We start from the raw sequence: 27,919 nt of genomic DNA, 5'->3' as shown, positions 1-27,919 counted from the left end.
GCTCTGAGCAGTGGCTACATACGCCTGTTTCAAGGGTCGTGATAAGGTTGGATTCTGCCACCTTTAGGATTTCTCCTGCAACAGAAGTATTTCAGACATTATGGAGGATTTTGTCTGAGGTGCACGATGAATGAATCTTCTGACACAGGCTGCTCAGACAGAACATGTCGTCATATGTCATACGGACTATTTCTTCAAGAAGAACAGTGGAACTAGAAAAGTAGTTCCAACATCCAGCTTCTCTGGAGAATCTTGAAAACTGCTCCGATTGTTAATATGAGCGAGAAAATAGTGCAAAGAGTTGAAGGATGCAGCTGAAAGTCGTCCTTAAAAACATTGAACACAGGAAACTTTAAAAGACAACTCCAGTGATTTTCCAAAGAATATAAAAGTATTTATACCCTTCCCTCATTCATTTGACTTGATCTCGTTTTTTCTGCTGTGATCACTATATTTTTCATTTTTACTTCTGTCAGGTTTTTACTCGTCTCCATGTATTTGTTTGTTTGATGGAGATGTGGTATCGGAGAATTTAAGAGTGTCTCAGCAGAGGTTTGAGCTCTCAGAGGGATTTTATATTTCAAAATGCAGTTTCAACCCTTTCCGGTATCTAAGGTAAATAAACCGAGCATGTCAACGTAATAAAAACTTCCTGTAGGATATAATCAGTATGTACACGGAGTCAGGAGCTTAAACTAGAACATTAGAACCTCACTCTGGAGCTCAAACCTCCACCAAGGTCCAACTGCTCAACTCAGTCAAGCTGCACCAAGTGAGCGGCTGTGGCTCCAGGATCTGGGTTCATTACCAAGTTTATACAAACCAGGAAGTGACTGTGGTGTGATTGTGCATAAACATAAAGATATAAAAACCATGTTTGCGTGTGAAGAACGACATGCGTGACAAAGATTCAATATATTTTATTAACCACATCACATTAATCACATCACAAAGGAAAATCATGTCATGCAGTCATGAAACAGACAAGACACCAGCTGCATCTCGAGGTTTTCACATCGATAGAGATTCATTTGACTTCATCACTTCTGTTCAAATATTTGATACAGAAAAGTTTATAAAACTGTGGGAATACTTCGCTCATGGGCGTTCGATAGAGAGATACACAGTGGGAGGAAGAGAGAGGACGAGTAGGAAAGAGGAGAGGAAGTAACAGAGAGATGGAGGAAAGAAAAAACGGTGTGAACGTTAGCTGAGTTTGAGGCCGAGGCAGAGAGCCAGCTCGTTCTTCTGGATCTTTCCGTCTCCGTTGATGTCACAGTGGCCGAGCAGAGCTTTCCTGAACTTGTCCAGGTCTGTGCCACTGATGCTGGGCTGGACAGGGGGGGGGGGGGGGGGGCAGAGGTCAGAGGTCAACTCGCACTGACGGAGACAGTGAAGCTATCGTGAGTATCGAGGCTCCTGAATGAATCAAAGCTGGTTCCAAAATAAGAGTCTTTAAAACAAAACACTAGTGTTTGAGCTACACAGCCGCTAAGAGCTTTTAATGTGAAAAGTCATACAGGAAGCGTTGATAACAGCAGAACATCTGGACGAAGACTTAACGATCAAATACAGAGGTGTCAAAAATAAGTCCCGCCTTAAATACCTCTAAAAAAATAAAAACAAATAAATGAAGATTTAAAGATTTTTATGATTCAAACATCTTGTTGTTGTTTTACCTTCACCAGCTCCATCATGTCTTTGACAAATCCATCAACCTCGGGACCTTCCAACGCACCTGTCTTACTCTGCACACACACACACACACACACACACACACACACACACACACACACACACACACCAGATATTCAAGTACTTTGTAAATTAAAGTTGCTCGGGTCAAACAGGAAACAGGAAACAGGAAAAAAAAACTTACGACGTCGTAATGAGCAAATATCTTCTCAAAGTCCCTCTTCCTGTCCTCCTGGCTGCAGGCCTGACCGCACACAACCAAACACACGTCATGAATAAAACGAAATATTCTCTGAAAACACAAAGTATTATAAAACGAAATAAAGTAAACTACAAATATTTCATGCTTACGTCCATCTTAAACTTCAGTAAGAAGTTTTCTTTCAGAGCCAAAATTCTGTCGATGAACAATAAAGAAACACATTTAGTTTAATTAATTTAACAACATTTCACATTCGAAAGAAATAAAGAGGCAAAGACGACATCAACAATATTAAACCTAAATTATACGAATTAAATTGTATTTTTCTCTGATTACAGCGTCGATCAGATGAAGTGTGAGTCGCTCTCCTGGTCACATGACGCGGAGCAGTGTTACCTGGCCAGGTCGTTCAGATCCAGTCGTCCGTCCTGGTTTTTATCGAACATCTTCATCTGCAGGAAGGAAACAGAAAAATAAAATGTATTTGTGAGTCGGCGACAAACAGACGTCCGTCACAAACCGCCTCCCTGCAGGTTACCATGGTGACAGTGTACTCCTCCAGCTTCTCAGCGGTGACGGACTTCCTGTGTTGGAGGAACAGGTCCTGAAGGAAGCCCTGGAGGGACAAACACAAAAAAGACAATCAGAGAAAACACGAACACACGTCTGACAGAAAGAATAAAACGTTTAAATGAGGTGATTTGCTGCGAGCGTCTCTTTCCTCGTTCGTTACCTTGAGCTCGGCGGCTGAGATGAAGCCGCTGCTGTCGGTGTCGTAGTTTCTCCAGATCTGCTCAAACAAGACGGAAAAATCTGAGACAGCACAACAAATATCCCAAAAACTACAACAACCAGCTGCTGCACTTTCTTCTCCAATCTCCATCAATCATCACTCTGGACCAGACGATGTCTCATCATGTCCACTACTTGTTGACCTTTGACCTCACCCTCATGAACTCCACGCTGTTGTCCAGCGGCGTCTCTCTGCGAAACAGGAGCAGGAAGTTTTCTTCCTCCGGCAGCATCATGGCCGCGAGCTGCAAAGACAACATTTAATCTCAGTTGGCCTCATTAACAATCTCATTTTTCTTCTCGAGAAAGTTCCTGAAAAAACGTCAGATTCACGAACGTGTCCTCGAACTGTTCACTTGTGTTCTTACACTGAAGAATGAGTTATTTAGCACCAGCGTGTCAGTGGTGACGTGTAAACAGAGGAAACTCACGACCTGCAGACGTCAGAGTCTTATTCCAGAGATCAGCTGACGGGATTCCTACCTCTTGGATCTGCAGACGTCCGACGGCCGAGACGTCATACGCCGACACGAACCTTTCTCTCAGTCGTCTGATGTTGTGCTCGCTAATCTCTTCTCCCTGTGAAGATCATGTTTGACTGGACTTTAAATTAAGAACCTTTAAATGAATATCATGAATTATTTTGCGTAGTTGTGAAGTTTAAACGTGAATCAGGACGTAAACACAAACAGAAATATAATTTTACATTTCTGCTACTTGACCATTTAAAGTGAATCTTTAAACGAAGAGAATATTTGCTCTTAATGAATCTTTAACATTTGAGGCTTCAGCGCCCCCCGGTGGTGCGATCAGAAAGCAGCTCACTGGGGGACACTGCCACCGTGTGGCTGCACAGCATCAGTTCAGCCTCATATTTTCTGTCTTCACCTTCTCTCCGAGTTTCTCCAACACGCGACGAAAGAAGTCGTCGAGCTGCGTCGCTGCGATGTAACCGTTGTCTAACATAAACAAAAACAAACACAAGCAGCAGCTACAACGTCACTGAGTTAAAGTTAAAAATATTATTATCATTAATAATAATAAAACTACACTAACATGTTTAATTAAACACTTTCATGTTAAATGTGTTTTTTCAAAATAAAATAAAAATAAAACAGTATCAATCATCGTCTGTAAACAAAGATGGACGACATGAAGGTGAAGCCAAAACCTCTCGATCACCCCCTGGTGGCTGACTGCAGCATAGATAATTAACCTTACCTCCTCCATGTAAGCAGATGGGACATGAACCAAACTAAAACATCACATCAGGCGTTAAATAAACATAAATAACCCATTTTATTTATTTTGCTTTTTATTCTACAATAAATAGATAAAACTTTATTTTTTACTTTATTTCAACTAGTTTTTGTCAATGGAGCTTGTTCACTGATTGTCATGTTAATAAAGTTAATGCTATTTGAATCGTACTGTACAGTGGATCATTCTCACAGTGCGATAAAAAACAAGATCATTTATTAAAGTCTCTTTATTTTTAACATTGTTCAGTCAAATGAACTAGAGTTTATATTTGGTGAAACATCTGGAGACGCTGAGCGATGCCACCGACGTTCTTACCGTCCACGTCCAGAAGTGTCCAGATGTGTAGAAAACCTGAGGCGTCCAGCCGGTCCAGGTCCATGGTGCTGACGACCAGTCCAGAGGACGAGCCGCTGACGACGCGACAGAGAAACAAGAGAAAACGATTCTTCCACCGAACGACGTCAGAGACAAAGACGAGGTTTTATCCACTTAAATAAATTTTATTCTGATTTCAGCTTCAGTCGTCGTCTGAACTCAGAGAAACGAGAGAAGAGAGATTCAGCAGCTCGTATATGAAGAGAGGAGGAGGAGCGAGAGAGAGAGAGAGAGAGAGAGAGAGTCAGAGCTGTGAAACAGGATTTATTCATATAAACAAATACAGATGTTTCCAGAAGGTCCACTCACATATAAACAATATAACATTTACTTCTTTTATAAAATATTTTCCCAATATAAAGAAAACCATCACCAAGCCTCTCAAGTGAAAACAATAAATCAGATTTCTGCTGAAAAGACGATAAAACCGCAGAGTTTGCGTCTGTGATTAAAACCCACTGACGCGTCAGTGCTCGTTTACATCAGGACGTGGAGCGTGAGTGATTGACAGGTGTCAGAATGTGACATGTGACGATACAGCAGCGGCGACATCTGAGGAGAAGGAGATGTTTAAGTTTCTGGTCGTGTGAAAGCCGGAAGGTTAAAGTTTTAGTTTTCTGCCGGAAGAATCTCATTGGTTGAAGTGACACCTCAGTGGGCGGAGCAGCAAAGTTGTCTCCGCCCACTCTGGTGTTTCATGGTCACGTGACGAAGGACCAACGGCGGCGATGGAAAAACATTCACAGGTTCACGCCGACCGCCGAGGTTTAAAGCAACACTATGTCACTGAGCGACAGCGCCCCCTGCAGCCACAGGTGGTGTTTACTTCTTGACCTCGTAACCGTGTTCATAATAATATACACATTTTATATATATTTGATATTTTCTTTACGGGATGAAGTGGTTTCCATGTGTAGTAAAAAAAATGCCGGATGTTACCCATGATCCTTTGCTTCCTGAACCAGAAGAGCTGCTGCTGTAACAAATTCAACAAAGTGTTCAGAGTTCTTCATGTTTTAAAAGTTCCTCAACCTGCTGGAGCTGATTCTGACTCTTCTGTCCTCGTCCTCGCTGAAGACCCGACAGTGAAAACTGATAATGTGTTAGCGATGATGAGATTTAATGTTTTTCAGTGTCGTCAAAATTATTTTATCCACAGAAACTGACCTGAAATATTTTCTAGTCAAGAACAAGAGGAATGTTTTAAATAAACGCTGGAAAATCTCAACTGGCACCAGAGTCTTCATCACATCTCATCTGATCAAACGTAAAACTTTCTTCCAGCTCCAATGAAATAAAACCCTCGGCGGTTTTTAACAGGTCGTTAGCAGTCGATTAGAATTAAACCACAATTAAACGAAACAACCTGATTGGTCCGTTGTTTCAGTTTGAATCTGTTTCATCGTCTCTTTGGTTTTTTGAAATATTTTGAGAGATAAATTTGTTTCTGTTTCCAGTTTCTGATCTGTTTTAATTTGTGCGGTGAAGATGAAGCTGTTGTTTCTAAGAAGCCTCAGATAAAAGCTGCGTGTTCGCCTCTTTGTGATCCCGTTGGAGACGCTGATGGAACTGTGACGGCTGATCCCAGATCAGGAAACTCGCCCTCTCCCCTGATTACATGTGCCTCGCCAGGAACGGTTCAAAAAATCAAAGTCGTCCGTGCACGTGTGTGATTGTCCTGAAACGTTCGCTCGACTTTAAACTTCTGGCTGACGTCAGACCGAAGGAGCCTCGTCGTCGGACTCGTCCTCTGATTTGCTGTCAGACTTGAGATCAGCAGCTTCAGGTTCCTCCTCAGCCGGACTCAGATCTGCGTCGGCCAGCGACGGAGGCCTCACTGCAGAGAGACGGAGAAAATAAGTCCTGAAACATCAAACTGAGAATAAATATGAAATAAAGCTGATTATTGATTGTTGATCTATTGTTGATTGTCATTAATTAACCGTAAACAAATGTATAATTCTTCTTCTACGTTTTGAGAATGTAAATTATTCAAACCATCAGCCGGGAGGGACTTGGCGCGCTCTCGGTCCGCCTCCCTGTCCAAAGGAGGAGGGGCTGAACTCCTCAGAGACGACCACTGTCTGCCACCGCCGCCAGGCTCCGCCCCTGTGTCAGACTCCACCCCTGCGCCAGGCAGGTCAAAGGCATCGCCAGCATCTCCGGAAAAGTCCGCTGTTGAAACGAGAAACTTTATTCACAGTCTGTAATGTGGACGATCAGATCAGGATCCGTCCTCAATGCGTCTCAGCTGAATTTGGCGTCATGTGGTCAACCTGATTGTAATCTGATTACATTAAGTGTAACTGAGGGAGAATCAATAAACTCCTGTTTTTAAACTGCGCTTCAACGTCGACAACAACGTGTGAAGTGAGTTTGTCGAAGAGAAACGCACTTTGTCAGTTTGTCAGATGGTGACCACGCCCCCTCCTCTCTCGTCTTTCTGATTATACAGAAGAAACGTCGCTTTAAGGAAAAATACGTGTTAATTACACGAGTCGAGCGTTGAACCACAACACGCACGCTGACACTTCAGGCGACACGGACTCCATGTGTGGAGGCGTTGGAAGCGTTCATTAAACACGTCACCTGTTAAACTGACGGTTATATTTTCGGCCCACAGTGACTCATCATAAGAAACAACAGAATTCCCAGCAGCCACTGCTGCGCCGCGTCCTGCAGGACTCCGATCGATAAGATTCCTTCTGTCACCGTGTTTGGATCAATGTCTGTTTTTAAAATAAACTTGTTGGATTCCTCGTTTCTTAGTTTTCTTTTTTTGGATCCGAATCTTATCGACGAAGAAAATGTTGAATAGAAGAAAGTAGAAGCATCAATATGATCCTGAAACTGGTTCCTAATAAAAATCATGATCTGGACCCACGAGAGCAGGAACGATTCTGGACCATCTGACTTTTTGTTGTAAAACTTTTCTAGAGTCAATTTGTGTCAAATATATTTTTTAAGCTTAAAAATATTTAGATGTATAAATATTCAATCTTTTGTCTGAAACTGACAAAAACAACAGTTTTGTGTTGTTTTGATTAAAAACTGAGTATTCTGCTGCTGCCAGTGTGTGTGTGTGTGTGTGTGTGTGTGTGTCTGTGTGTGTGTGTGTCTGTGTGTGTGTGTGTGTGTGTGTGTGGAGATCAACCAGGGAATCGAACAGAGAAACGAACCGTCCACTGGCGACAGGCGTCCTGCAGAGTTACTGCTCACGCTCTCTCGCTCCTGCTCCGATGGCGCCCTCTTCAGGCGAGGAGCAGGAAGTGGTGCTCTGGCTGCTGCCGCCTCAGGAGAATCGTCTGAGAAGCAGAAAATCACAGACGAGAGATTCAAACTTCTTTTCTTACTTGAGGTGATAAAAACACGGATCTTCTCTTGATTGAGCAGAAAACTCAGCCAATCGTTGTCTACCCTGAACGTAGGTGCTGCTCGGCCGGGGACCGGTGGGACCGGTGGGACCTGGCGGGGGTTTGGCGGCCTGGGGCTGAGGCGGTCTGGGGGTGACGCTCGGTGGTTTGGACCTGGGGGGCGGCTCCGGTCTGGACTCTTCGGCCTCTCTCGGGACGGAGGGGTGGATGTCGGACTTGGCTGCAGGGAAACAGTTCAGGAGTCATGACAGATGAACTACTGCAGAATGTGGAGTGAGAACGAATCACAAGTTTGACTTTTCACGACCCAGTTTAAATCATATCAACATATTCAGGATATTCAAGAGATTCACCTTTGTCTCCGTCCACTTTGTCCTGAGAGGACGACTCAGACTGAAAACACACACACACAGGTTTCATTAGAATGATTTAAAATCTCCAGTTCTCTGACTCAGTGTGACCAAAGCACAGGAGATGGATCGATTCCCCTCTTGTAACAGCAGGAGGCGCTAACATCATGAAGTTACACTTTCATTGTCAGAGAAGCTCCTATATACAATATAATTATATATAATATATTAATATTAATACAGAAAAAAGCCTTCTTCATCACAAACTGTACATTTTCTAATTTCTTATTTATACTTGTACTTCTATAAATATATATATATTTATACATATATAGTATTATAGCTGTTGACACACAGACTCCTCCCACCTTCTTTACAGCCATTCTCTCCTGTCGGGCCTTCATCTCAGCCATCAGGTCCATTCCCATCACAGGAACTCCAATATGGCGAGGTATGTGTGGGTGCTCTTTCTCCTCCTCCTCTTCCTCCTCCTCCTCCTCCTCATGCTCCTCCTTCTGCTCCTCAGTAGTGGGCGGGCAGACCTCGGTCTCTGAATCTGTGTGGTTGACGGACTGAGCGCTGTGCAGCTCCTGATGCAGCTCCACTGCGGTCGCAGCATTTTTAGTGGGCGGTGCAGGGGATGTGGGCGTCGGCTCCTCAGTCACGGGGCTGACGGAAGAGGAGGGGTTGGAGGTCACAGGCTGAGGAGGAGTGATGGCGCCGGCGGGACGAGGAGGAGTGATGGCGGCGGCTCCGTGGCTCTTCTCTGAGCGGGACGTCCGAGATTTGATGAGGTTGAAAAAGCCGCTCTTCCTGGACTCACGCTTCTTTTCTGTCGCTTCCTGCGTGTTTGACGTTTGACCTTTGACAGAAGGAAGTCTGAAGAACGATAAAAACACGTTTTCATACTTGTTACACGGACACACAACTAAACTTCCACAAATTTAAACTGAAATCTCTCACCTGAAGCTGAGTTTGATGACTTTCTTGGAGAAAAAGTCGTCCAGGCCCTCGTCCAGCTTTCCCATGATGCTGTTCTGCTCCCCGTCTGGTGGCGCCGAGCTGCCGGTGGCCTGCCGCTGAAACGGAACAGAGGATTCATTTTACTTCACTCATCGATACCAAAGTCTCGATCACCAGCCCGACAGGAACCTACACGTGGTCGACTGGGTTTCGTCCTCTTCTTGGGTTTCGGTCGCAGTTTGGTGCGATGCTCCAGCATCTTGTGCTCCACCAGCGGCAGATCGCCCAGAGGGACGGACTTTGCGTCCGGTGACGTCGGGGGAGGAGGGAGGTCTCTGCAGTACGCTGACGTTCTGTTGGGTAACGGCGAAGGAGGAGGAGGAAGAGGCAGGTCCTCAACATGGATGGGAACCTCCTCCAGAGCTTTGTCCAGGTCAAACTCCATCTCTGTTGGACAGGACACGAACATTCAGGACAAACTCCGAGTCAAGAAACCAAGACACACGCCAGATTACGATTTCAATCAATTGTAGATATTTTTCCTTCCTCAACAAGCCTGAGGTGATTTTCAACATATTCAAGTTTCCTCATTTCTTTAAATACTTTGAATAAACAACATTTAAACACAAGATTTGACAAACATCAGCATCTGTCGCGCGTCAGAGAGAAGAGAGAGAACAACGAGTCATAACCGGATCAATTTAAAATGTGACCGTCAGAGCTGGACTGTGTCTCGTCGTGATTTTCTGCTTCACTCACCGAAGGCCACAGAGACGGGACGCAGCATCCTCACCAGGATACTCTTCCTCTTCGTCATCTGAGGAGCAGACACAGGAAGAAGTGCAGATTCTTTTCAGCAACTTTTAGTTCAAGTTCAACGATTGTGGCCAAAATAATTCACGATTTCTTTGTAGAAGATCGTGAATTCATCTTTAAAATGGTTTTGACTTCATCTCATTTATGGTTAAACAAAGAAATAACACGAACGCGTCGCACACGTATGTGTTTTCCCACCATGCACGTGTCCGTGTCCTGCTTCCTCTGTGGTTTTGGTTCCTGCTGCTGGTTCTGCGGCTTCAGAACCGTCTCGTCCAGAACCTCGGTCTCCATCTGAGGCTCGTGACGCAGCAGAGGCGGATCCTTTCTGATCAGATGGTCGGCCTGGAGACGGAGGGAGGGCGGAGGGATGAGCGGAAACAGACAAATCGTAAAAAGAACGAGGGACAAACAGAAAGACGGAGGACAGACTCACCAGAGTGTGTTGTGATCTGGACAGAGACTCCAGGATCTCGTCCACGATGCGATCGGACAGACATGACGCCACGCTGAGCTTCACCTCACTGAGTCGCAACGACAGACAGAAAACCACAGGACAGGAAATCAGACAGACGCTCGTCCACGTCTCAGACTTAGTGTCTCGTTTTACTTGAGAAGCAGCTTCTGAAAGGTCTAATCTAAGATCTGGATTCTAATCTAAGATCTGGATTCTGATCTAAGATCTGGATTCTAATCTAAGATCTGGATTCTGATCTAAGATCTGGATTCTGATCTAAGATCTGGATTCTAATCTAAGATCTGGATTCTGATCTAAGATCTGGATTCTGATCTAAGATCTGGATTCTAATCTAAGATCTGGATTCTGATCTAAGATCTGGATTCTGATCTAAGATCTGGATTCTAATCTAAGATCTGGATTCTAATCTAAGATCTGGATTCTAATCTAAGATCTGGATTCTAATCTAAGATCTGGATTCTGATCTAAGATCTGGATTCTAATCTAAGATCTGGATTCTAATCTAAGATCTGGATTCTGATCTAAGATCTGGATTCTAATCTAAGATCTGGATTCCAATCTAAGATCGGGATTCTAATCTAAGATCTGGATTCTGATCTAAGATCTGGATTCTAATCTAAGATCTGGATTCTGATCTAAGATCTGGATTCTGATCTAAGATCTGGATTCTAATCTAAGATCTGGATTCTGATCTAAGATCTGGATTCTGATCTAAAATCTGGATTCTGTCTAATCTAAGATCTGGATTCTGATCTAAGATCTGGATTCTGATTATCAGAGACACCTGGGCTCAGGTTTCATGCTCCTCCGACAATGTGGGATCACGATGATGAAGAAGAACAGTCAGACCTGATCTTGTTGATGATGTCGACGCCGGACTGCTCCAGCAGCGTGGTGGTGACGAAGCTGCGGGGGATGGTCGTCCTCCCGCCTCCGGCCTTCAGCAACTCTTGACGAAGGCTGCTCCTCTTCATCACGTGAGGACACAGACCCTCAGCGGCGTCCACCATGGTCGCCAGCATGGTCTGAGGAGGAGGAGCCGGTTTAAATATTTCACATCAGCACAGACAGAGGTTTTTGGAAGAGCTCGGTACCTGCAGCTGTTCGTCCATCACCCGCGCCACCTCTCCGGCCATCGACTCCAGTTTGTCCTGAATGGCTCCCACGCAGGCGCCACTGCCCCCCCCGCTCCTCAGGTGGTACAGGTTGGGGAGGAGCTGGAGGGAGGAGCCAGATAAAGAGAGAAGGAGACGACAGAGTTGAATCTTTTTGTGGTTGAAGCTCGAAATGTACTTTTCATTTTTAATAATTCTCTGTAGAACGTTCTTCTCTGACCATCTCCGCTCACGTCTTCTTACCGTCTTGGAGTTCCTGGCGTCCTTCATGAGGTTCTCCGCCACCTTCATGTCCTCCTGCACCGAGCTGGTCTCAGTGAACCTCAGAGAGTTCACGTGATCCTGCACCTTCACGCACATCATATCCATCATCTGTGAAAAAGGAGAGAGGTCAGAGTCGGCTCGGCCAATCCCAGTTAAAGTCCAGGTTGGCGTGTCCCTGCCTGCTGCGTGGTGGTGGTGACGATCCCCTGCTGCAGCCTGTACGCCTGCTCCTGCAGGTATTTACGCGTCTCGTGGTTCCTCAGCAGAAACTGTTCCATCTGCAACACCACACAGGAACCTCACTACAGAACTGACTGTGCAAAGATCATTTCTTATCATTTATTCTTCTCAGCTCGTGAGAGCAGCCACCTTCAATAAGGCGTCCTCCGTCTTCTCCGGGTTCGCCTTCAGCGCCTGAGCGGCGTCCATGATGGGAACAGGCATGAAGCGAATGGTGTAGTTCCTGAAAGAATGAGGAATAAGAACTTTAACAAATAAAGTGTATAAAGAACCACATCAGGACTTAAACCGTTGAGAAGAGCAACAAATAATAAAGTTCATTAACGCAGCGCAGTTACAAAGTGTTGGTTAAAACTATTCAAAGAATAAAACTATAGATAAATAAAACTATAAAATGTAGCATTAGAACAATAATAATAACAATGATAAAACTCTCAATTTTCAGGAAACGTCGCACACATTAACCGCCACCAGGGGTCTCTGAACCAAAACAATAACAAAAGAGCTAGTTTGATGATGTCATGAAGCAGCGTGGGATCATGGGAGTTGTTGTCTTCACCTCTTTTGGAAAACCTCCATGACCTCAGAGGGAATAAAAACACTCACTTCTCCAGAGCGGCAGCGACGTCCTGAAGTCCCTGAGGACTGATGTTGTTTCTGTCCCACACTATCGTCCTGCGGAGACACAGACGAGGACGAAACAACGACTCGTGCGTCACGTCAACTTCATTCCAACGTGATTTTTGTCGAGACTGAGGCAACGGCGCTCATTGACTGTTTCTAAATTCTGTGCTCACCTGAGTTTGGTGTTGATCTGCAGAGCTTTCGCCAGCATCTTGGCGCCCATGTCTCCCATGGCGTTCCCACTGATGTCCAGTTTGGTCAGAGACGTGTTGCTGCCCAGAGCGTTGAGGACGATGGTGAGGTCGGCTTTCAGCCTGGAATCCGCCAAGGACAGTGAAGTCAGCGGCTGCGGAGGAGGAGAAAGAAAGAATCAAAGAGGGGAAATGACCGAATGAAGAAATAAATGATGTTTCAAACGATGCTGAGTGTCGCTCACTGAATCCTCCTCCTGGATCATGTGGACCAGGTTGTCCAGGACTGGAGCCACATTTCTGGAGAAAAATCCGTTCAGCGAGCATCAATACACACGGAACCAGAATAATTTGATTGTTCAGGAACATGTCCACGATGTCTTAAAGGTCTTTCACCCACTTGGACTTGATGTTGTTGAAGTTCTTGCCCAGCGAGAGGTGTCTGACGGAGCGGTTCTTGGCGAGCCACACCAGCAGAGTGATCAGATCCATGTCCAGACCTGAAACGACAGAAACGAGTCACGGTCAGAGTCGGTTCAGCGTCATCGCAAAACGTCCAAAAACGTCCTCACCGTTGTCAGAAATGTCCAAACTGGAAATGTTGGGGATCTCTGCGATGCAGCCCTCCAGGATCTGGGAGCCTCCCGAACGCAGCTGCGAGCAAACGGACGTCGGTTTGTCAGAACGTCAAACTGTCGATATCGATATTGATCGAAGAGCTTTTCTCTGAGTGAGTGTTTTACCTCACAGCAGCTGAGATCCAGAGACACGTCGCTGAGGTTCGGGTTACAGCCGAGGCCCAACAACAACGACCTGCACACGGAAAAAATATTCATCCACAGTCAAATGTCCTTCCCTTCCATCGTCACTGATTTACAGACTAATTCCACAACAGCTGCCTGTCTAGTGTGTGGACATTTCTCGTCCCTTCTGTCCAGCCGTGTATCACGTCTGGACGTACGTGCTGTTGATTGACTGTTTTACTGTGGCGATAAGAGCCAGAGGATGTTCTCTTACTTCAGAGCCTCCAGCGGCAGCCTGGTTCCCGACAGACTGACGGAGCTCAGAGCCTGAGAGCTGCTGAAGAACTGCTTGAAGGCCGAAGGGACGTCTTTACACTTCCTGTGTGAGAGCGAGGAGAGACGACGAGTCATCATCAACACGGTAAGAACGTAAACTACGATATCTATCACATGTGCAAATATCGTGTTCACAGAAACACTGAATTCAGGCAAAATCCACATTAAGACGTTTCGGATTCTCCGTCCGTGTGAACGTGGAACGCGTGGACGCCAGGTGTAACCATAGCAACAGTTATGCATTTTAACTACGTCGTGTTAATTTGGCCTCAATTTCGATTTTGCTTCTTCTTCATGTATCATCTACAAAAACACTGGACACTGTTTGGTGGGTTCAGGTTGGACGTCCGACCTGTGAGAGAAGACGGACTTTGACATGTTCAGGACGGAAAGATGCTTCAAAGATCCTCGGAGCAAAGACGAACAAACCTGGAAGACACAAAAAATAATGTTTGACAAGAGAGTGTCTGCAGGCGTGTTCCCTGCTGACATGTTCCTCACATGTTCCTCACATGTTCCTCACATGTTCCTGGAGATTCCAGAGCTTTTGGTGACACTGACCATTTCAGATCTTTAATTGTTTATTGGAAAGAAGATGAATTTGCAAACTCTCAAATTAAAGCCCCACCACACAAAACACATTAAAGTGTGTGTGTGTGTGTGTGTGAGTGTGTGTGTGTGTGTGCGTGTGTGTGTGTGTGTGCTGCGTTCACCTGCTCCAGAGAGCAGTCACTGTTGGACAGATCCAGAGTCTCCAGACTGTTGGAGTGACCCAGGAAACTGTGCAGGTTCTGTGAAGACAATATAAAAACATGTTTTAATAACCGGCGGCGTTGAGCTGAGTCTGAGGACACGCGGCGGAGCGAGGACGCACCTGAAGGTCGTCTCCTCGGAGCGAGTTTCCTGACAGGTCGAGGTGCGTGAGGGTGGTGGCGACAACTGGGTTGGCACAGAGAGACTGACAGAGGACGTTCACACCTGCAAAATAAAAAAAGACAAATACTCACCTGAAGAAAATATTCAAACAGAGGACGATGTCTGGTGTCTGAGTGTTCGTTCACCTTTAGGGGACATGGACGTCCTGCTGAGGTTCAGGTGCTTCAGGCCCATCGGCAGTTTGGCGAGTTGAGCGCTCAGAGCAGCAGCACCTGCGAGAGAAGCCTCCAGTCATCATCCAGTCACACCTGGTCAGCTCCACCCACTGTGTGTGTGTGTGTGTGTGTGTGTTCTAACCTTTGTCCTCCAGCGAGTTGTTGCTCAGGTTGAGTGTGTGCAGCGTGGAGGCGGGGTTATGAGACAGAGCGCCGGCCAGTTTCTGAGCAAAATCGCTGACGAGAGAAGAAACGAAGGCGTCAGAACTTCAGAACACACAAACACACAAACACACAAACCTCGATCCAACACAAAGACGTGAAAACATGTCGTCCATCTTTGTTTAAGACTGATGCACGCCAGTGACGTGACTTGTCTTATGTGACCTCTGACCTCTTGAGTCCAGCGTTGTCCAGAACCAGCTCCTCCAGTCGGCTGGATCGAGCCAGGACCCGGAGGATCTGATCACACACATCTGTCGACTGGACAACACACACACGCACACACACACACACACACACACACACACAGAGCCTTAATTAGATTTCAGCGACAGGAAGTCGACTTTAGTTTTATGTAAATTAAAGACATTGGACAGAAAAGTCTCTGCTGCTGTGGTTTGTTTAGCGTCGTCTGATAGTGTGGTCGTTCGTATCCGTGATGCAGAGGGAATTCTGGGTAAAAGTGAACGGCAGGTTGCGTTACCAGTTTGAAGTCTTTGGTGGAGAGTTTGGTGAACCACTGGTTGAACTCCAGAGCTGCGATGATCGCCACCAAATCCCTGCACAGAAGAACACAAATAAATCTAATCAGACACATGTCTGTCGTAATAAGAATAAACTTTATTATTGTTACTGTCGAGCCGAGTGAACGCAAATTAAAACAATAAAACTAAACATGTAAAAGTTACTGTGCTAATGAATCTGTGGTAAAACTCCTCCCACAGTGAAGCCAACACATCTGCATCTTTCACTTTAACGGTCGAGCTGTGCACCAACCTGTTTTCCAGGTGAACAAAGTCCTGCAGGTTGAGTTCTCTGGTGTCCTGAGTGAGATAGATGGTGTCCACATCCTGGACGACGAGGACGAGCGGGAGACGGACAGGAAGAGCAGATTAGTGACGGTGCGTTCAGGTGCAACACAAACGGAAGAAGACGACAGAAACAGAAAAACAGAGAGTTAAAGCTTCAAGAGCAGAGGAGGACAAGAGAGGACGCGAGTCACTGAAAACAGATGCAGAAGAAGGAGAGGAAACTATGTGATGACGAGGGAGAGGAAGAAAAAACAGAATCGTGATTCTACGTCACCGACCCATTGGACCTCCTCTCTGTACGGCAGCCCCAGGTTATCACACACACACCAGTACTGATGAGAGAACCCACCTGAGAACAACAACAAGTCTCTTTAACATTTAAACACTTTGGACATTTCACTGACGAATACATTTAAATTCACGGCTCGTTTACCGCAGGGTCCCAGCTCAGCCGAGCCCTGGTCGTCCCACATGGCCTGGAGCGCCGCCGTCCTCTCCGGAGGCTTCAAACTCAACTTCCTCATCACCTTCCTTCATCAAGACAGAAAGAAAAACTGACCTTCAACCACATCGTCAACTTTTTTACTGTCCACATCAGGCGACGACATGTTGTCACACAACCTCCCTTCAACGTGTCGCCACCCCGGTGGTCGTGTGGGTGTAACTGCGGCCTGTGTGGTACCTACACAGGTGAACCCGTGGGGCAGATCCGGTGCAGACAGCTGCCGATATGAGCGATGACCTCGTCCACTTCCTCCACCGAGCTCAGCCGGAGGCTCCAGGGGCCGCGCTCGTGCTCCAACACCAACTGACACACACACACACACACACACACACACACACACACACACACCACCAAATAAAAACACCACAGTAAAGCACGATACAGACAAAACATTTAAATTTAGAATTAGGATTAAAATTTGATTGGTATTCAGCACATTTTGAGTGTGTGTGTGTGTGTGTGTGTGTGTGTGTGTGTGTGTGTGTGTGTGTGTGTGTGTGTGTGTGTGTGTGTGTGCACCTGAGTGGGCTTGTTGCTGCTGATCCCCTGAATGTCCAGGTAACTGAAGGAATGTTCAACCTGAAACAAAAACAAACAGATGAAGATGTTTTTCACGTCCGACGACTAAAAATCTTTAATTCAAAAACAAGTTTTTTGGTGAAAATGTGACTGAACTGGATAAAAAGTCACTTTTGACTCAGATGCACAAACATTTCACAGACGACTACATCATCTGTTTTATTATCGATTCATTCCAATGATGAACCGAAGATATATTTGTTGATTTATATATAAACAGATTTCTTGTTAAATGATTTTATTGTTTTGACCTCTGATCTTTCAAAGTGCCGAGAAAAAAACTTGTGTGAGATAAAAACATGCGTCAGACGTCTGAAGTCTGGATTCAAGCCCACAAAGCTCCAACTGTTCTTCAGATCTGAATTCAATAAACATTAGCCGATCAGATTAGCCCGCTCTTCTGCATGAGGACACACGTGTCCCTTGTGTCGTCTCCGTTAGCTTTTATCAACTTTTATGAGCTGGTTCGTCAGCAAAGTGACCTGAAGATGAGCAGAATCATATTAAACGGTAGCAGATAGAACAAACCTGTAACTAGCACCAGTGTGTAGCTGCTAAATGTAAAATTCAACAGTTTGTATTTATCTTGAATAGTTTCGGAAATAAGTCTGAATGAATGTGACAGATTGGTGGAGAATTAAAGAGACTGTTGCTGGGATTAATTTGAATTCATCAGAAACAGATTTCCAGTTTATTCTGATAAATGTGGAGCTGGGAATCATTACAAGGACAAACCACAGGCTCAGGAATAAAAAGTAAATCACAGGAATAGGAATGTAAAAAAAAACACAAGCTGCAAATAGTCTGCAGAACAAATGTCCGGAGCTCAGCTGAACCTCACACATTTCCCCTCGAGAGAGAGAAAGTAAAAATAATGGTGGAGTCCGAACTCGCTGCCAAAACAGAGCAAGTGAGAGAGAGAGAGAGAGAGAGAGAGAGGAAGGGAGGGGGAGAAAAAAACAAGTGAGGGAAAAGGTAGAGCTGTGAAAAAGAAAGTAAAAGGTGGAAGAAGAGAGGGAACAAATGAAAGGGAGCTGACTATGTGGGAAGAGAAAGTGGGAGAAAGAAAAGAGAGAGAGAGAGAGGAGGAGGGTGGATACAAGGTCGGACAGGAAGAGAGGACGAGGGGGGGGGGGCGAGAGAGGGCGAGGGACACAGAGAAACAGTACGCCTCCCCCACCCCTTTCTCTCTCTCTCTCTCTCTTTTCCTTGCCAGCTGTTGAATTCCTCCATTGTCTTTTTTCCTTCACACCAGGAACAGAGCAGCGTCTGTCTCTCAGCAGACCGGGGGTCAGCCGCCGCAGAGGTTATCTGATAACCAACAGTTTGTTCAGCATAAACCCGAGAGAGCGAAAGATGGAACTCACGGACCAAACACAAGTGATTCTTATTTCCTCTGAAATAAAAGTCACAGTTCATTCACGTCTCCTCTCGAGGTCAAATTTCCTGAGATGTGAAATCGTCTGTTCCCAAGATTCACATCACGACGAAGAGCGAAGTGGCTTTTTAGAGCTGGTTGTAAAATGATGTTCATTTTGGTTTTGAACTGATCTTTTTTTCCGCAGGCTATAAAAAATGTTTATCGCAGCAGAAGAATAAAGAGTCTCAGGAACCACCAGAGTGGACGTGGTTCCTGTTTCGGGTTTCTGCGTAAATATAAACGTGTGAACCGATGAAGAGGCAGATTTTACAAAACCTTTCCCACAGATTCGTGTTTCACAGTAGTTGTAAACCTGGACGTTCACCAGAGAAACAGGAAACAGTTTTAGAAACATGCGTCAGTTCACTTCTCTTTTTATTATTTTAAGACTCTGATGATCGTGAATTCAGGAAATAAAATGTACGAAATGTTCAAAAATAGTTTTTGTGACGTGTTTGAAATGAGATTTGTCCGAAGATGAAAAGTCTTAATATCCCACTGTTTTGTTTAAAGACACAATATCTAACTCTTTTATATTCATCGGAGATAATATGAGAATAAACCTCTCTCTCTCTCTCTCTCTCCCTCCAGGTCGAACTTTTCTTCCTCTCAGTGTTTTCCTTTCCCACAGGCTGCGTTCTCACAGCTGCATTGTGGGTAAAACTATCAAATATCTCCATATGGTGGGACCTGCTCTCATCTGGACAGAGACACAGAGGAGAGCTGAGGAGCGAGAGGGGGGAGGGAGAACACTGAACTAATGTGGGGGGGGGGGGGGGGGGATAAATGAATAAACTGTTGGTCAGCAGATGTCAAAAAGGGTTTTCGGCTGATTGAACTCAAACAGGAGGAAACTTTGCGTCGCTGGATTCAAGAAATGACTGAGCTTTTAAAAAAAACAAACCTTGGACGGGACCCGAGCCGTCAGCAGAAAGGCTCGATGGGACGCCAGCGCCTGGGGACAGAGACAGACGACAGTCAGACGTGAACTTTGACTTTTCATCATCAAATTATAATCAATTAATCCCTGAGTCCAAGTGAACACGTACGACTGATTTGAAATCATTCCCTCGAGAGTTTCCTGAGATATCTTGTTCACAAGGTTAAAAAACGGGATCTGTGAGGTGACCGTGACCTTTGACCTTCGAGCACCGAAATCTAATCAGTGCATCTTTGAGTCCATGTGACCGTGAAACAAACCCAAAACATAGAAATACCAATTTTTACAAGTTAAATCAGTTGATTAATCATTTATATTCTTACAATCAACATAAACAGACCTTCTGAACAAAAGTGTTCAGTTAATAAAGTTATTTTCCAGGTTTACACGTCTCGAGTTCATTCTGGGGACAAACGCTCTGTTTTCTGGATCCATAAATAAATTATACATTTTTAAAAATCCCAAGAAATAAGTGAGTAAACGTGTGGGCGGAGCAAACGTTTCCCTCTCGACCGACAGCTTTGTCTATTTTTTACTTGTGAAACAGTTGGAACGTTTTCCACTGAGCGGGATAACGTCATAAATCATCTGTCACCACGTGTTGAACATCTGTCCTGGACGAGAGCGACTTCACGATGTGGCCGCTCGCTCGCTCGCTCGCTCGCTGCATTTCTCACCGACGAGGATTTCGTTATTTTTCATCAGTGTTTGAGTTTTGGTTTGAAAGTGACGGAGAGGAGAAAATAAAAAGAGACACGATGAGAGGAAGAAACGGAGGGAGGACAGCTGAGCGAGGTCACCCGGGGTCGTGTGAGGTCAGACAACAGCCAATAAGACAGAGCGGGAGGGGGTGTCGGCCAATGGGGGCGAGACGTCGACCCGGCCGGGGGGCGGGGCCTGTCTGTTTCTAAAGTCTGGAAACGTGTCGCGCAGACTGACGAGTGTGAGGGAGCACGAAGTGCACAGACCGAGCACATGACAGGAAAACAGATGTGCACCGGGGAAACATCTGGAGCACGGCGCCCGGCGAGCAGCATCTGGAGCGACGGGTTTAGATCCTGTGGTTGAGACGAGCAGCTGAAGAACTAGAGGATCAAGTGTTCGCTCGTCAAATCGTGTGATGAACTGAAGCTGATCACAGCGACGACGATTCTCAACAGGAAACTCACGTGGTCGAAATATGATGATATAAAAAAATACAAAGACGTTAAACACAACATGAGATAAATTATAAAATAAATAAGATTTACTTTACAATTAAATCCGTTGGTAAAAAAACAGACTGTGAATAAACACGTCTTTCAGGACCTGTGGGGTTGCTATGGTAACGGGAGCACGGGGAGGAGCAAACGTTTGCGATGACAGCGCTTGGTTTGGTTGTTGGAGAGAAAGTTCACCGAGCCGAATTAGATCGCCCCCTGGTGGCCTCCTCCACGTCTCCACCAAAGTTATTCCAGAGATGGTTTCTATGTAATAAGGTTTTGGTCCGTCTGTAACTGTCACGATCGTGTTTGCGTGTTTTATTTCTGATTGTGTTGCTGAGTTACTTCTTCGTCTGTTTGAGTTTCATTCTTCATTTTAGATTTGAAGCCGAATGCACCTTCTGTATTTTTCATGTTCAGACGGACGAGAGGCACGGCTGCGTGTTTCTGACGGGAACTCAACTGAAAGGTTTCATTTACACAAAAAAACACTTGTGAGGCACGGAGGCAATACTCTGCACCACTCATTGTGCATTAGTGTGTGTGTGTGTGTGTGTGTGTGTGTCTGTGTGTGTGTGTCTGTTATGAGCTGCTTCAGTCAAGTCCCGACAGGAGCACATTCTGCAGAGTGGAGGTATGTGCTGGAAGGTTTTAAAAAGTGTGTTGAGCTGAGGAACAATGACGCTGGAACTAAAGTGAATTCAGGACTTGGTTCTTCTCCGGGGATGTTATCGGCTCCGTCGTCCAGACGAAGAGGAAACCTTCGCTTCACATTCATTCGTATATTTGATTTTATTATAAAAAGGATCCTGTGGGACGGTTTTAGCCGACAACTAGAAGAAGACAGACGTCTGCTACACAGCGCTGGTCACCTCTGTATGTTTATAAATATTAAACGTGTCACAATCACTAAATTTAACACTTCGCTCCCTCGGATCAACGCACACGTGAGGCTGATGAGATGATGAGACACACGCAGGCGGAAGGTTCCTGGAACCAGTGGATAAATAAAGACACAGACGAGAAGTCAGTTTGGTTTTTTTAGGCCTGAAAAGAGTTTCATGAAGAAACACAGGCTGGTTTGTCGTTTTCTCACTTTTTTACACTTTTACAATTACCATGAAAAAGAACACAATCGTTTAAACTGGATCCCGAACGAGGTGCAGAGATCCTGAAGATCCTGATGACGGATCTGTGAACGAGGAGAAAACAGGGAAGAGCTGCTGTGACTCTGACCATCAGATCCTGACTCACAGCAGCAGCTTCTCTCGCCTCCGCCATTCCAGGTATTTAACAACCGCACGCGGCCTCTTGAAGACACCAACACGAGTCACAAGCAGCACAACAGAACCACCCGGGCCCAGACGAGGAGAAGAAACCATCGCTGCAGGTCACAGCGTTAAATCTCTTCTCCTCCTGACGTCTCAGAAACTTAAACCCTCTGTTCAAGTTTGAAGTCTCGACCTGCAGAGACACGTCCACACCAGAGAGGACGCTTGTCTTCCGGAGTGAATGAATGACTAGCTCAGCTGAGGGGGTTCTGGTTTCATTTCTCAGGATTACTGAAAAACTACTGAAGAGATTTCCATGACGTTTTGTGAAGCCCCGCCCCTCCTGGATCTAAGCACCTGGATCTTAACCACTGTTCCCAAAAGTCCCGGACGCTTTCTGTCAAAAAAACTTTAATGAATGTTTTATTTAGTTTTAACTTAAGAAATCCTTTAGGAAACATTGTGATGATTTTATATCTATTATTTTAACTGATCTCTTCAAATAATAGATATATTTTATTGATCTATTATGAGCACGTATTGGTCGTGTGTGGACTCAGTGACGTTCTAGTTCATATGTATTCTTTGTGGCTTTAAGCGTTTGTTGATGAACGTGTGGAGAGAGGAGGGGATGACGTCCAGGAGTCGAACCAGAGACCTGCTGCCTCAGATCACGTGCGTCCATGTGGTGCACGGCTAAACCTTTCAGATCCGCCTGAATTCAAACGCTCAGGGTCACATTTAGAACTCCACCGTCACTCACCAGCACTCTGTTCTCCACCTTGTCACCTTTGACCTCCAGCTGGACTCTGCGCCTCAGGGTCAGCTTCACCCTCCGACCCACGGCCTCCCGCACGCTCTCTGCAACAGGAGGGAACCATGGTCAGAACGACACGTGTGACATACATGTGTTTCGGTACGTTGAAGATATGATGTTAAATATCAAAGATGAAGATCAATCAATAAATAAAATCAACTTTTAAATGAAAACTTAAACACGTCTGTAAATCTGTCGAGTTTCTGCAGGTGAGACTGATCATTCTTCTTCTTCTTCTTCTTTTTCTTTATATTTTCGTCTTCTCCTTCACCATCTTCTACGTCTTCATCATTTTCTTCAACTTTGACTCCTCCCTCATCTCCGTCTTCTTCCTTTTTCCTTCTTCTTCCTGTTGTTGTTGTTTTGGCTTCATGTTTGGGAGCAGACATGGCGTCCATCTTTATTTATCTTCTTCTTCTTCTTGTTCTTCTTGTTCTTCTCCTCTCCAGCTGTGGCTGCTCACCAGTTGCCACTAAACTCTACACGAGTCTAAATGTGCGTCGACCAGTGAAGTCTAACATCTTTACAACATCAGACAACGTTTTACAGTTTCGTGTTTCTGCATTCGTTTGTCTCTAAATTGATTCTGAGCGACAGTCGTGGCGGAGGAACGCTGAGACGTTGCTGGTGCAGCTGTGGGAGGGGGGGGGGGTGAAGAAGAGGCGAGGAAGACGAGGGAAGAGAGAGAGGAAGTGAGGGGGTAAAGTGAGGGTAAGAGTGCTTGTGTGTGTGTGTGAGGGAGAGCGAGGGCCCGCCTTCATGACATCATGCCGCCCTCCTCCTCCCAGACACATAACGAGGTCACGAGGAGGATGAAAACATTACGGCATGAAGCAGCGTGGAGGCTGATCAGAAACACATGAACACCCCCCCCCCCCACACACACACACACACACACACACACACACACACACACACACACACACACACACCCCCTGTCCAAACCAGTCATACATGTAAAAACAAAGCAGATCTCAGTTTAATCCAAACGAAGACGTTCTCCTGACAGATCACATCTGTTTTACAGCTTTTTACACTGACATGTTCCTGACGTGTTACTGACGTGTTCCTGACGTGTTCCTGACGTGTTGCTGACGTGTTGCTGACATGTTCCTGACGTGTTGCTGACGTGTTCTGTGTGTGAGGACAAACGTCTGAGTCAGTGTCTCTGGACATGTTCTGGATCTTCTCCTGCAGCCTCCTGGTAAAACATCTGGAACCTTCTCAGTGAGCAAGTGGGCGTGTCTCTGAGGTTTCTAACACGTGACGTACATGAAACCGGAAGAACACAAATGTCTCATGATGAAGAAGAGGAGCCGTACACGTAGAAGACGAAGACGCCCCCCCCCCCCCCTCGCCTGAATGTCCCCCACATGTTCCTGCTGCCTCACAGACACGGACTGCAGGACGTGTCGGGACAGAGCTCATGTCTGAAAACATCTTACTTTCATGGACTCTAAAGAAATTGGACACGAGCCAGAATCGTTTTATCTTCTTTCACATTGTGAGACACAAACATGTTGTCTTCCAGCTCCTGAGACGTGATGATCTGTTTCTGTAGAACAACACGATAACCCGAGCAGAGTTTGGACTGTGAGTCAGCGGGGGTGTGGACTCGCTCACAGACCAAAGGTCACGTCGTTCTGGGATTTAAAAAACGTCTCGGACCAAACAGGAAATCTGAAGCGCGGCTGTAAAGTACTGTTTGTGATTTGTGGAGGAATAAAAGGTCATCGTGTGATTGGAGCAGAACCAGCGTGCGGACGCTCGGCGTCGCCCCCGCGGTGCTTTTCTTCTCTCTACGTTTCGCGGTGACGGACTCTGACCTTCTTGCTGATGAGCAGCACCAGGTCGACGCGTCCTGTTCAAACCAGCAGCTGGAAACACAAAGCTCCATTCATCCGTCTGTCCGACGACGTCCAGAGCGAGACGAGCTGCAGGCGTCCTAACACAGAGCACGGGGCGATGAGTCAGCCTCACACGCAGTTTGTTTGTCTGATAACACGAAGCTTTATTTCAGCCTCTCATGATCTTTAACTTACATTTCAACTCTCGTTCATTTTACACTTTGGTCCAACGTCTCTACCTTGAAGCAGCAGCTCCATTAAAGTGAGTCTGAGACGTGAGCGTCTGTTCTGTCGCTCTGCTGAGTGGGTTCATCTCCTGAGAGAACAAGTGACTGAGAGTCTCCGTCAGCTCCAGTGGACGAGTGAAGCTGAACTGAGATCAGTTCTTAACAACCAGAGTTTATCTCCAGTGTTCAGATGAAACTTTAAACCGTGAAGAACTCTGAACGGTTTGGTGGATTTGTTACAGCAGAGGATCATGGGTAATATCCAGCGTTTTTCTACATATTCTATAACAGAATGAGTCCCCACACGTGGCTGCAGGGGGCGCTGTTGCTCAGGAATAGTCAGGAATGCTTTCACACACGAGCCCCGGAAAATGTCCGGAAACGTTTCTGGTGTTTACAAAGATCAGCGTTGTTGTTTACAGCTCGTCCTCGCCGGCCTCATCGCCTCCTCTTCCTCATCCTGAGAGCTCGGTGGTGTTCCTCCAGGCTCACTGTTCCACCTCTGGAGCTTCAGCTGTGATTTCTCTGAGGGCGACCTGCAGCTCGGTCGAACCTAAAGGTCGTAGGTCACGTTGACCCTGACTCCCACAGAGCATCAGCACCCTCCGGCTCGCTCCTGTGCCGCTGAGCTCCATGGCTCTGTGGTGCCAGTCTGATAATATCTCACAATCCAAAGGAATTTCACAGGACACACCCCTCTCCCACTGCCCCCCCACCTCCAGCCTCACACCAGGAAGTGTTGCAGGAGGAACTCTCAGGTATCCAGCCCGAGCCTCAGGGCACCAAAACCTCAGCCGGAGAGAAGAGGACTGTTCAGGGCACGAGAACCACTTCAACTGTTTCCCTGTGGAGCTTGTTCACAAAACTCTGTTTTTACTGTTGTTGTACTTTTTAAACCTCAGTGTGTGTGTGTGTGTGTGTGTGTGTGTGTGTGTGTGTGTGTGTGAGAGAGATTTCTATGGTGCACATGTGTGTCACTGCACTTTTCTGTGATTTCCTGAAGTTGGATCGAGTTCAGAGCCTCGAGCTCCTGGACTCTGGAGGATCTTCAGCTCGCAGTAAAAACTTCTGGATGAAGTGAAGTGAACTCACCCAGCAGCTCGGCGGGGACGTCGGGCTTCTCCTGCGACATGTCTCCTCCTGGTGCCGGGCTGAGCTCCGAGCTGAGTCCGGGGCAGAGCGCAGGGTCCCGGGCAGAGTCGTGTGGAGGAGGACGGGGGGGAGCTCCGGAGCTCCAGAGCCCGACGAGGCTTCGACAACACGGCGGAAAAACACGAGACGAGTCGAGACGTCTGCTCCCGTTAGTGTCGGTCCACCTGTCCACACCCGAGAGAGAGAGGGAGGGAGAGGGGGAGGGAGGGAGAGAGGGGGAGAGAGAGGGAGGGGGAGAGAGAGAGAGGGAGGGGGAGAGGGGGAGGAGGGGGGAGAGAGAGGGAGGGGGAGAGAGGGGGAGAGGGAGGGAGAGAGGGGGAGGGAGAGGGAGGGGGAGGAGGGGGGAGAGAGAGGGAGGGGGAGAGAGGGGGAGAGGGAGGGAGGAGGGGGGAGAGAGAGGGAAGGGGAGAGAGAGAGAGGGGGGGAGAGAGAGAGAGAGGGAGGGAGAGAGAGAGGGAGAGAGAGGGAGGGGGGGAGGGAGAGGGAGGGAGAGAGAGAGGGGGAGGGAGGGGGATAGGGGGGGGAGAGAGAGAGGGAGGGAGAGAGTGTCTAACAACAAATCACGCATTTCCTCACGCACACACACACACACTCCTATAATCCCTCCCCCTCAGTCAGTTACAAAGTTTTCTGTGTTTAGGAAAATGGTAAAACTGTGACACCTGCTGGACGTTTGTATACTACTACTACTACAACTACTACTACTACTACTACTACTACTACTACTACTGCTGCTACTACTACTACTACTACTGCTGCTACTACTACTACTACTACTGCTGCTGCTACTACTACTACTACTACTGCTACTTCTGCTACTACTACTACTACTGCTGCTACTACTACTACTACTACTGCTACTTCTGCTACTACTACTACTACTACTACTACTACTACTACTACTACTACTGCTGCTACTACTACTACTACTACTACTACTACTACTACAACAACTACTACTACTACTACTACTACTACTACTACTACTACTGCTACTACTACTACTGTTACTAGTACTACTACTACTACTACTACTACTGTCACTACTGTCACTAGTACTACTACTACTACTACTACTACTACTGCTACTACTACTACTGTTACTACTACTAATGTTACTAGTACTACTACTACTACTGCTTGTGGTTATAATATAAATTTGATATTTGTTTATATTTCCTGAATGACACTAGAACCCCCGAATCAAAATACTAATATCACCACTACTGCTAAAAATAATAATAATAATAAGATTTGTAATTTTTTTTATTCGTATGATATTTCTACAATCCAATAAAAATACTAATACCACTACTGCTGCTAGCCTACTACCACTACTACTACTACTACTACTACTACTACTACTCTAATCACAACAACAATAATAATGGGGTTGACCTCATTGTCACATGTTGTAATGCTCGACCTGTCCAGAAGGTGGCGGTATAGGAGTGTAAATGTCGATTCTCTGATCCTGTGAAGTGTAAATATCAAAGTTCCTTGTTTTATTAATTCATGAGGCTGAAAATGTTCATTACTATTCGTGAGAATTTAAACATTAACGCAGATTTATTTCTCTGTGCACCGATTAACAGATTAAGGTCACGTTGATGGAGAGAAAACCAGAGTTTGTTTCGTTCTTACCTCATCACAACGAGGACGATGTGAGGATGTGTTGTCATTGTCCTGTGTTGTGTTGCTGTCGAAGGATCTGAATCAAGCTTGTTGGGACAAATAAAGAAAAACTTGACATCTGAGGTAAATTCAAAATGTGTCGACTTCACCAGGAGATTCATCCGTCTTGTCTTTCAATAAACTTTATTATATTTCCAAACAGTTGGAATCTGGATCTGAAGCTGCAGGATGTCAGTGAGCTCCATTCAGCTCCAGGTCCTGTCAATCACAAACTGGATTACTGACAAGAGGTCATGTAGGATGACCGGGACCTTTGACCTTTGACATCTGATCAGTTCTTCTCTGAGTCCAAGTGGCGACAAATCAGACGGAGATAAA

At 45.9% G+C, this 27,919-nt stretch overlaps 2 protein-coding genes across 2 annotated transcripts; both read right to left on the bottom strand.

Moving 5' to 3' along the window:
- Positions 1–1,081: 1,081 nt before the first annotated feature.
- Positions 1,082–4,461, bottom strand: LOC109644180 (secretagogin-like). Its single transcript, XM_020109514.2, has 11 exons — positions 4,268–4,461; positions 3,578–3,648; positions 3,173–3,268; positions 2,845–2,934; positions 2,631–2,687; positions 2,436–2,513; positions 2,294–2,349; positions 2,047–2,092; positions 1,880–1,939; positions 1,680–1,748; positions 1,082–1,332 (listed from the first exon to the last, which is right to left on the bottom strand). Exons 1-11 carry the CDS (start codon positions 4,329–4,331, stop codon positions 1,207–1,209), a joined length of 813 nt encoding a protein of 270 aa, XP_019965073.1. The 5' UTR covers positions 4,332–4,461; the 3' UTR covers positions 1,082–1,206.
- A 117-nt stretch (positions 4,462–4,578) lies between these two features.
- Positions 4,579–26,098, bottom strand: LOC109644178 (F-actin-uncapping protein LRRC16A). The gene is made up of 38 exons (XM_069515826.1): positions 25,847–26,098; positions 22,627–22,724; positions 19,355–19,405; positions 16,971–17,030; positions 16,633–16,754; positions 16,380–16,477; positions 16,225–16,295; positions 15,912–15,985; positions 15,619–15,694; positions 15,307–15,395; positions 15,055–15,149; positions 14,883–14,969; positions 14,696–14,799; positions 14,535–14,612; positions 14,174–14,250; positions 13,760–13,864; positions 13,486–13,555; positions 13,315–13,396; positions 13,143–13,242; positions 12,988–13,042; positions 12,725–12,897; positions 12,534–12,602; positions 12,057–12,150; positions 11,867–11,965; positions 11,667–11,795; positions 11,403–11,525; positions 11,158–11,333; positions 10,267–10,354; positions 10,029–10,175; positions 9,774–9,831; positions 9,208–9,461; positions 9,015–9,130; positions 8,420–8,930; positions 8,055–8,094; positions 7,745–7,921; positions 7,507–7,632; positions 6,326–6,502; positions 4,579–6,164 (listed from the first exon to the last, which is right to left on the bottom strand). Exons 1-38 carry the CDS (start codon positions 25,884–25,886, stop codon positions 6,043–6,045), a joined length of 4,311 nt encoding a protein of 1,436 aa, XP_069371927.1. The 5' UTR covers positions 25,887–26,098; the 3' UTR covers positions 4,579–6,042.
- Between the last annotated feature and the right edge of the window lie 1,821 nt (positions 26,099–27,919).

The sequence above is a fragment of the Paralichthys olivaceus genome, chromosome 20, assembly GCF_024713975.1.
Source record: "Paralichthys olivaceus isolate ysfri-2021 chromosome 20, ASM2471397v2, whole genome shotgun sequence".
NCBI classification, from domain to species: Eukaryota; Metazoa; Chordata; class Actinopteri; order Pleuronectiformes; family Paralichthyidae; genus Paralichthys; species Paralichthys olivaceus.
The sequence above is the reverse complement of the archived record's forward strand: the minus strand, read 5'-3'. Positions and strand labels throughout refer to the sequence as shown.

Coding starts and splice junctions, on each gene's coding strand:
- LOC109644178 (XM_069515826.1), bottom strand. CDS start 25,886: ATGTCGCAGGAGAAGCCCGACGTCCCCGCCGAGCTGCTGG. Junction 15,986..16,224: donor ACAGAGAGGAGGTCCAATGG/GTCGGTGACGTA, acceptor CTCGTCGTCCAG/GATGTGGACACCATCTATCT. Junction 7,922..8,054: donor CAAAGTGGACGGAGACAAAG/GTGAATCTCTTG, acceptor GTTTCCCTGCAG/CCAAGTCCGACATCCACCCC.
- LOC109644180 (XM_020109514.2), bottom strand. CDS start 4,331: ATGGACCTGGACCGGCTGGACGCCTCAGGTTTTCTACACATCTGGACA. Junction 3,269..3,577: donor TGGAGAAACTCGGAGAGAAG/GTGAAGACAGAA, acceptor TGATCTTCACAG/GGAGAAGAGATTAGCGAGCA. Junction 2,514..2,630: donor TCTCAGCCGCCGAGCTCAAG/GTAACGAACGAG, acceptor TTGTCCCTCCAG/GGCTTCCTTCAGGACCTGTT.